The sequence below is a fragment of the Aythya fuligula genome, chromosome 11 (genome assembly GCF_009819795.1).
Source record: "Aythya fuligula isolate bAytFul2 chromosome 11, bAytFul2.pri, whole genome shotgun sequence".
NCBI lineage: Eukaryota > Metazoa > Chordata > Aves > Anseriformes > Anatidae > Aythya > Aythya fuligula.
This window is the reverse complement of record NC_045569.1, coordinates 2,158,269-2,167,573: the sequence shown is the minus strand read 5'-3', so window position 1 is coordinate 2,167,573 and position 9,305 is coordinate 2,158,269. Positions and strand designations below refer to the sequence as shown.

Genomic DNA, 9,305 nt, shown 5'->3' with positions numbered 1-9,305 from the left:
CACACATGTTGTCATTTTTACATCAGTCAGGTACTTGCAATGGTAGCGGTTGTTTTCTGTTTCTTTGGCATTTACTTTTTGCAGCATACAGCTTCTTAGGTCATTTGTTCTGCAAAAATCTAGAGTGAAATCCAGATCTACCAGACAAGTGCTTTTGGAATACCTTCTAGTAATACCCGCCACAACAACTGCGAGAGCAGCCCTTGAAAATACTTGAGCCTCCGTCTGAGCTCCTTCTGTATTCAGCAGGCCAGAATTCAGGTTGTGTTTTCCTTCTCAGAAGGTTCATAGCTAACATGTGATGTTTTCTTTCCAGAAATGACCGTACCCAGGAATGTACTGGAAAATGCAAAGTATGTGCTTTGCGAGAGCACGGGATTGTCCTCACGTTACAGCGCGACGCCAGTGAGAGCAGGGCACTGAAATGCTGTCGAGGGCCCAGGCTGTCGCCGTTTGGGTAAATCCTGTTCGCAGCTCATGTTGAGGTACAGCAGTTCAGCTTTCTGCCTTGTCAGTAGAGGAGAATTGTGCTGGGATCAGCTGTCCTCCTTGCTTTAAAGGTTTTGTGGTCAGCACGAGGGCTGTTGGTGGAAGTGCTCAGTTCAGACACTGGCAAAAGCGGCACCTTAATTTAGGCACATTGTTTCATTTCCTTTCCTTTCCTCTGAGGAGCTGGAGAAAATGCTGAGCCAGCTTACTCCAAATGACATCAGTTTCCAAACTGTCACCAGTTTCGGTGAGGATGAGACTGACGCTGGATTTTGCACTTGTGTCCTTGCAGGGAGAAATCCCATGGGCATGACTTCAGCACCACTACCTGTGGTCTCCTAAGCAGGGCTGCAAGGACTCAGCACCTTTTTGTTGGTGAAAGCTGTGAACCAGGACAGGCCTGAACTTCCCGTCAGATAAAGGAAGACAGCGAAACAGGGCACTAAAATATCCAAAGTGTCTCTGACTTGCTAAGGTCGGCCAGGGAGGCTTCAGAAAAGCCTTTTCCTTTTGGAAAAGCGAAGTAGCAGCGTCACAGTGCAGAACCCCAGCACCGGCCCTACCTTTCCGATGATCTCAGCCCGAGCCAGGAGGTAAAGGCGAAGCAGTCCTGAAAAGCTATGCCAGCTGGCCATAGCCAAGGGAAAAGTATGGTGTGCGAGGGAAGCTGCAGGTCAGGCAGAGGCACTGTCAGACAGCTCCATCCTGCTGAACAAAAATGTCATATAAACAGGAAGGGTGGAAGAGGATATTGCTAGAGAAATAGCAACCTCTCCCTCTTGCTCTCCTGCCGTGAGGAATGCAATAGGAAATTCCTGCTCCAGGATTAACAATTGTAAGGAAAACTCTAGTTAAAAAGCATGTGTGTAAGGCACTGGTGAAAAGTTACATGATTATTCCAGCTACTGCTCTAGCACATAGACACAGACTAGATTTTTCCAGCTAAAAACGCCAAATATGGGGATGTAAAACTACAAGTTTGCTTTAGGAACGACTCTAAGAGAGCAGGCCAATTCTTGATAGTGATCTGAGAAATTGCAACAGGATTGATTCCAACCATCTATTTTTAGATTTGCTAACTGGGCTTATCAGGGATCGCTGTATGAAAGAGTAAAACCAAGACAGCTGTAATTCAAGGTAGGTGAAGGTGAGCGATCCCGTGCTGGTGCGTTGGGCACCTGGAGCACACTGTGCGCCACGAGGGTGACCCAGGCTGCTGCAGGACGAGGGCACGAGCCAGGCCCGGGCAGCTGCAGCAGCACCTGCAGGAGCTGTGCTGCGGGAGGCACAAGCAGGGTGCGTGTGGCTGTGCTCGTACCTGCTCCGGGCCCTGCTGTAAATCTCGGGGCCGAGGCTATGAGCTTGGATCATCTGCCAGGCAGCGAGCAGCACTCACGGCTCGGCGGGTGCCGCGGGGATGCGCAGGGGGGCTCCGGCAGCCCAGGTCCCGGTGCCGCACAGCCACCAGCACTGCGGGCCCTGCCCTCAGCAGCAGCGCCGGGCCCGGCCTTCGGGATCCCAACCCCCAGCGCCCCCCGTGTCTGCCCAAACCCAACCGGCGGGCCCCAAAACCGCTCGTCCCGCAGCGCCCGCACCCCGCGGCTCCCCCGAGCCCCGGGGCGGGGCGGGGCGGGGCGGGGCGGGGCGGGGCAGAGCGGCCGGGCCGGGCCGGGCCGGGCCGTGCGGGCGGCGGCGGCGGCGGCGGGGGCGGAGGGGCCGCCCCGCCTCTTAGTCGGCGGCAGCTGCTGCGGGGCCGCAGCCGCCCGGGGCCGCCGCCGCCGCCATGCCGGGCTCGCTGAAGGAGGAGACGGCGCTGCTGCTGGAGGATTACTTCCAGCACCGCGGCGGCGGCGCCGCGCTGCCGCCCAGCGCCACGGCGGCCACGCTGCGGCGGGCGGCGGCCGAGCTGGAGCGGCGCGAGCGGCCCTTCTTCCGCTCCTGCGCGCCGCTCGCCCGGGCCGAGCCGCGGGAGGCGGCGGCGCTGCTGCGGCGGGTGGCGGCGCAGCTGGAGGCCGACGGCGGCCTCAACTGGGGCCGGCTGCTGGCGCTCGTGGTGTTCGCCGGCACGCTGGCGGCCGCGCTGGCCGAGCGGGGCTGCGAGGACGGCCCGCGCCGCATGGCCGAGGCGCTGGCCGCCTACCTGGCCGAGGAGCGCGGCGAGTGGCTGCGGGCGCACGGCGGATGGGTGAGCGGGGCTGGGGGGGCTGCGGGGGGCCGAGGGGCTCGGGGCCGTCGCCTCCCCGCGGGCAGCGCCGGGCTGGGCGCCGTGCGGGGCCGGGGGAGCGCGGGGCGGGGTGGTGCGGGGCGGTGCGTGCCCCCGGGCATCCCCCCGGGTGAAGCCCCTGGCTCTCGGCCCCGCCTGCTGTGGGGCCGGTGGGGTTGGGGGCTCCTGGGGACGGGGGCTGCAGCCTCGTCGCGCCTGGCGGCGTGAAGCCGTGGCAGCTGGCGCGATACCTGCTGAAAGGAGCGCGCTTCAGGCGTCCGAGCGGCTCCGCCTGCGTTTGCAAGCGAGCTGTCAGCTGTCCCAGAGAGCTTTAAATTTCCTGCTCTCGGTACTGGCATCAAATATTCCCCTGGTACAAAGAAGCGCTAAAGATAAAAGGGGGGGGGGGGGGAGGATGAGCCGTTGACTTTTCCAGAGGCCGCAATGAGCTTGGTTTTCCAGTGGTCACTCATCCGTCCGAGCGTGAGGAGCGAGGTGGTGGTGGTGGTTGTGATGTACGCTGCCACTTAGCAGAATCACATTGCCTGTTCGCACAAATTAGAGTGTAAAGAACAAAGTTCCGGAAGAAATTAAGAGTATAACTTGTTTACATAGACATCTGCTGAACAGAGTTCAAACATGACCATCTGGAGTTGTATTACTGCCACGTCTGATTATCACAAATAAAGATCTGGTAGAGCAGCTGCCAGCTTTGCTCTGTCATAGGTCAGCCCTGAGCAGCATCCACTTGGCCCTTCCAAGAGAATATGTAATCAGAGTCATGCACTGACCGAGATGGGACAAGCTTCAGGCTCCTGTCTTTAAGTGGAAATTTCCATATCCTGTGTTTCAGGTACATTCTGAAACTTGAATGAGGGGGAACAATACTGGCAGCTGTGATCAGAAGCTTGCTTAAGAGGGTGAAAATAACGTAGTGACATGCTGAACATCTCGATGGGAACCTCACAATTGTCTTTTGAGCAAGGCATGCAAGCACATCTAGCTATTGCCCTCAGTCTTTTTCAAAAGCTCACACAAAGCGTTTTCATGTGCTGAAGACAATAGGGCTTAGACTTTCATGATCAAAATAGAGATTTCTGCAGTTGACAGGCAGTGTGCTTGGATTGTGAACCAAACTGTATTCAAAGACATGTTTTTTTAAAAAACAAACAAACAAACAAAACACACAACTGATTATTAAGCCAACCAACTCAATATCCTTTCTCTTGCTTTTCTAGGATGGCTTCTGTCGCTTCTTCGGCAGGCATGGCTCTCAACCAGCTGACCAGAACAGTACCATAAGCAATGCTATAATGGCAGCAGCAGGGTTTGGAATAGCAGGATTAGCTTTCCTCTTGGTGGTGCGATAGGCTGATGAACGGATCTTGCGATGGGAAAGTACTCTCAAACTGACATTTTACCAGATCTCATTCTATTTTCTATAGAATAGACCCTCAAAGAAGAAGTTTATATTTTTAAACTGTCTCAGAAAAGTGGTGCACCAAATCCTTGGCTATAGACTGCTTCACTTGATATCCAGTCGCATCACAAACAAATGCGTACTAAACAACCATTTGTTCATGTTCAAAACCTGTCACCTCCAAATATCCTTTGGACTTTCTTTTTGAAGGTTTAACCTAAATGTTACCACGGTTCATGTACTGTAACTTCTGAGTATTCAATGTTATGCTAAGAAAAAGCTATGGTGGACTTGGAACTAAACCCTCTGTTCAAGCCGTCTTATTTAAATGGAAGTGAGTCTCAGAACTTGCCTTCCATTAATACTGTAACATGGGCTAATGTCAACTGTGATATAACATGGTTTGTGGCTTCAAACGCGGTGCCCGGCGCTTGTTCCTGAAAGGCAACTCATTGGTTGATTTAGAGCAATTAGTACCCATGATGTGAGAGGCATTATGGCTTGATATAACATAAGGCTGATTTCATGACACTACAAGAATATAAGTATTGATACAGGACCGTAATGGCTGCAGTACCCGTTCTTACTGAAAGGAATTTAAATATTAAACCTTAATTGGTATAGTGAAATCCAGTGGAGGCTGGAATTTCTCTGGATTTCCCTGACAAAACAAGATTTTCCATATATCTTAATATATTTTTGAAGTATTTATCACTGTATAATACTTGTAGCCATGACATCTTTATTTTTGTTTAAAATTTCATTTTTAATGCTGGTTCTTCTCACTCTGTGTATCAAGCATTGTCTTGTTTGAGTAATATTTCACTCTATTTTCAACATGCTGTGTATTTCTTTCAATGGTTGTACAAATTGCCTTATGTTTCTGGTAGCTTTTAATAACGTTCCTGGGTTACTTACAGCGTGTACAATTTTACTATGGTGACTTAAAATGGTGAATAAATGTTAAGTATTTTTATTTTAAAAAACAGTAACTTTCTTATTTGTTGGGATGGATGACAGTACTCAGGATGTGCACATGTCACGTGGACGCCTCGGTTTGTATCCACCTTCTTGGTGTTTGGACTTGAAACAAGAAGAGCTGGGCAGCGTGAGTGCAGCGGGAATACCAGTCTCCTCTGTTGCAGAGCAGTCCTGCAGCTCAGGACTAGGGTAAGGCTGCCTAGGAGGAAAATCCAGTCCCAAAGGCAGCTTCATTACTGTAACAAAATAACCCTGTGGTTTTGTGGGCCAAACCTTTCCAAAGTTTGCTAACATAGGCTGCAGGGAGGCTCACCCAGGAGCTGCTCCTACTTGCAGAGTGTAACAGAGCTCTTGTTTCTTCTCAGCTGAGAGTTGCTGCTGCCTTTCTCTTTCATATCTGCACTTCTTTTTTTCCTACTGAAACTGAAGCTTCTGCCTGGTGTGATGCTGACTGAGCAACAGCAGATTCGGTTTAGCCCTTCTCAAATTAGTAATACCTGAGCAGCTGTGAGCCTTTTTTTTTTTTTTTTTTTTTTTTTTGAAGGGTGTCAGGTTTAAATCTTCTTGAAATCCATCTTGCACTCCCGTGGCAAGGACAGTTCTCAAAGCTGCCTATTTCTGTGGCTGCAATGGGCCTGATGCATGTTCAGCTTGCCTCCCTGCCCTTCTGAAGGCCTGCCCTCCGGGCTCGCCCAGCGGGCGTGCTGCTTTCTGAGCACCGGGTGGGCGACAGGCCTCCTCTTGGCAGAACTTGCCTGGCCATCAGTCAGCACGGCCGCAGCCTGCAGCGGGCACTGCTTCTCCCCGCAGGCTGACGGGACGGGCAGAGGTGTCCCAGGGCCCGGGGAAGGAAGGCTGCTCGCTGCAGCTGCCCTGTGCCTGCCACCGCAGCCCTGCTGCATAGAGCCCCATTGTGCCGAGCGGTTACAAGTGAGGGGAGAACAACAAAAAGGAACATTGAGAGGCGGTAAGTCCCATGGAGGCGGGAAGGAACTCGCAGTACTCCCCCTCACACTGCTCGCTCTGAACAAATGTCTGCTTGTTCTCTAACTTCCAGTTCTCTAAACTCTGGTTTGGCTCCTCAGCAAAAGGATTAAGACCCCACGGTGTGCTCGGTTCCTCTCCGAGGTCACACACAGGCAGCTCGATGCTCATGGGTGTCTTCCCCTGATCTTCTTTGGCAGTGAGGGGGTTGCAGTGCTTGAAACTGGCTACAGTGGGAGTGAGCTGACTAATGCTGGGAAACGAAGGTAGTTTCCAAAACACTGAGTGCTTAGGGGGATATGCACGGAAGAGCAAGGCAAGCAACAGGGCAAGAAGTGCTCTGAACAGAGGTCAAGTATTGTAGGGAATGTCCTGCTGCTGAGCTCAGTGTCTCCACAGTATCAAGCGGAGCAAAGATGAAAATATCAGTATCCTGATTTCCAATGTAATCTGATCTGGCAGGCCGCACAGAAGCGACGCCAGAGAGGATATTATGCTCCACTTTTACAGTGTTCTCTGGAAAAGAGAAGAAAACAGTTTGGAAGTGTCCTTGAATAAAGTCACATCAGTCTTTGGTGTAAAAGGTGTAGCTCAGAGAACATTGTTGCTCTTCTTTGGCACAGGCTGTAAGGGGTAGGTTTGGTTTCCTAAGAACTGGAAGAGCCCACAGAGAGCCCAGAAGCCACACTGGGACAGGGGCCATAGTGCTGCTGCATGGGGTCCCAGCTCCCTGAGCTGGGTGTCTGCCTGCTGGCAGCCCGAGCTCTTCCCGGCCGTGGCAGCACCACAGGACCCAGTGCAGGCAGCTGGAGCAGCACTCCTGTGCCAGCACGGGGAGAGCTGCAGGAGCGGAGGGGACTGGCCCCTGGCAGCCAGAGCCTGCAGTCCTGGAGCTGCTTTCTGCTGCTGTGGGCACTGGGATGGAGGATTGAACAGCACGGCCTGTTCGTGAGAGCAGCATTGAGTTCAGGGCAAATCGGGCTAACTAATGTCTGCCTGACCCTTTTTTTTTTTTTTTTTTTTTTTAAGTTTCAGTCTGATGGCTTGTCTCAATGAAGTACTGTATTTCAAATGAAAACTGCTGCTCATCCTCTTTTCTGCCTCGGAAAAGGGAAGCAAGACTCCACTGTTCCTGTCTTTAAATACAGAAGGAAAATAGGTGGTGGTTAAGCCCAGCACTGTGTGTAATCCCAACTGCAGCTTTTAGACCTTCAGTGTTTGCGTACTTTCCAGGCAGGTGCCAGCAGACCTCATGCCATGTAACAACGAGCACGCAGCAATTGCTGTGGTCCTGTTGAGGCCCAGCCGTGCCAGGCCTGCAGAAGCACCAAGCAGGGGGTGGCTGCAGGATGCTGGAGGGCAGGCAGGTGAATGTGACCTCCAGGCAGGGTGGGCACCAGGACACAAGCGGGGGCTGTGCTCAGCTGGTCATCTGCCTGGTGTGCTGGGAGCGCCAGTCTTCTTTCCCGGGCTGGCAAAGCCACCAAAGTGTGCAAGAGCAGAGGGAAGGGCCCCAGAGATGCTCTCCTGGGAAGTCGGGAGCCCAGCTCAAGGCCTGAAGTCCCCCGTGGGTGCTCATCCAGCCCTGCTTGCCGCTGGTCTCTGCATCCCATCCCTTCACTTTGCCTCTGTCCTTGGGCCTGGGGCTATGTGGTCATTGCCTGGTGGCCAATACTGGTTTTGAGTATTCTGTGCTCTGCTACATTCAGAAACTTCTGCAGGACCAAGAGGCTTAGCAGGCAGCGTTCCCAGCTTAGGCTGGCATTCACAATGGCCTTACTGGAGCCGTTGGAGTTATCTGCTGGCGCTGCACCTGCTCGCGGCACGATTTCCTTGTGAAGGGGCATTCACTATAAACATTGGCAAGAGCTGTAGCGCTGCCGAAGGAGCCCAGCTGCCTCCTCGTTAACGGAAAGAGAAATCTATTCATCGGGCTTCTCGAGAATGTTTAAATAGCCAGTGTTTTCCTTTTGACTCGGAAAAAATGAGACGCCTGTTGGAGTTCAAAAAATGTGAGTCCCAAAAGGGTGTTATCTGTCAGTTTTTAAGCTTCTTTGCTGTGGTATGCAAAAAATCTGGTCTGTCATGTCTTGCTGAAGGTGTTGGTGCTGGTGCTGTGTCCTTCTCTGCCCACACAAGCTGCAGCGGGGCGCAGCACAGCTCTGCTTGCACGGGCACTCTCCCAGCCCAGGCAGGCCCTGTAACCAGCACCTTTCTTGTAGGGCAGCAAAAAAGTCAGTCGAAGGAAAAAAGGTCGAGCACGTGGCATTTATTCACATAATCTCTCTTCACTTCTCATGCTCATTCAATTTGGATAATGAAAGCAAATTTCTGGGTTTCACTTCTGTTTCTTCAGCAGTGCTCTTTACAAGCCTCCAGCACAGTGCTCCTTGCAGCTAGGACACGCAGCGTGGGGACAGTAAGCACAGTGGGAAACAACTTGCTTTCGGGTTTAAAAAGAGTCATAGTGCAGTTCCTGCATAAAAGCAGCTGCTACTGAGAGAACTTAAAAATGGTACCCTCAAGCTTCTAACAATTGTTGTAAAGCTCTTAAGCGAGAACAGGTTTAAACAAAAATCCTGATTTACCTGAAGTCAAATATGAGAAGCTGAAAAATCAGCTCTGTGCTGAGCTCACAAGATTGTTTCACTGAAATTTTTCTCTGCCTGGGCTTGGCCTATTTGTTTTATTCAAATGAGGTGAGGAAGACAGGCTCTGACTTCCTTTGTCAATAGGTCTCATTTCCAAATAGGTCATTTGCTCCTACACAGCCTGTGATAAGTTTCTAGCACATCACCGTGTAACTGATACCAGCAAATTGGCAATCGTGTGGTTCCTGGACATTCACCCATTTTGTGTCAGAGCTGACATGCATTACGCATTGCTGGTGGGTAAGAATTAAACCTGCTAAAATGGCAGCTTTAATTCAGCCTGGGATCGTGCTATCAGGGAGATGAAAATCCGTGATTTCCTCTAGGAAGAGGCACCACAACACAGGAAATTAGAAAAGCATGTCTTCAGAGAGCCACTGTGTACTCTGCAGAAAGTTTTTGCTCTCCTCTGGATTTAATCTGTTTAATGGTTCTGACCTATGACAACAATTCACTTTAGGGAGTTCCTGTGTTTAACTGAACATGCTCTTTTGTTTGTTTCTGAACAGATCAGCATATAGTGAGTAACAGCAGGAACTCCACGCCCTGTTTACAGCTTTTTGATACTGTCTCTTTT

At 51.7% G+C, this 9,305-nt stretch overlaps 1 protein-coding gene across 1 annotated transcript; it reads left to right on the top strand.

The window, feature by feature from the left end:
* The first annotated feature begins 2,257 nt into the window (after positions 1 to 2,257).
* On the top strand, positions 2,258 to 5,098 carry BCL2L10 (BCL2 like 10). Its single transcript, XM_032195232.1, has 2 exons — positions 2,258 to 2,674; positions 3,931 to 5,098. The coding sequence occupies exons 1-2, from the start codon at positions 2,273 to 2,275 to the stop codon at positions 4,060 to 4,062; spliced, it is 534 nt and encodes a 177-aa protein (XP_032051123.1). The 5' UTR covers positions 2,258 to 2,272; the 3' UTR covers positions 4,063 to 5,098.
* Positions 5,099 to 9,305: the final 4,207 nt, after the last annotated feature.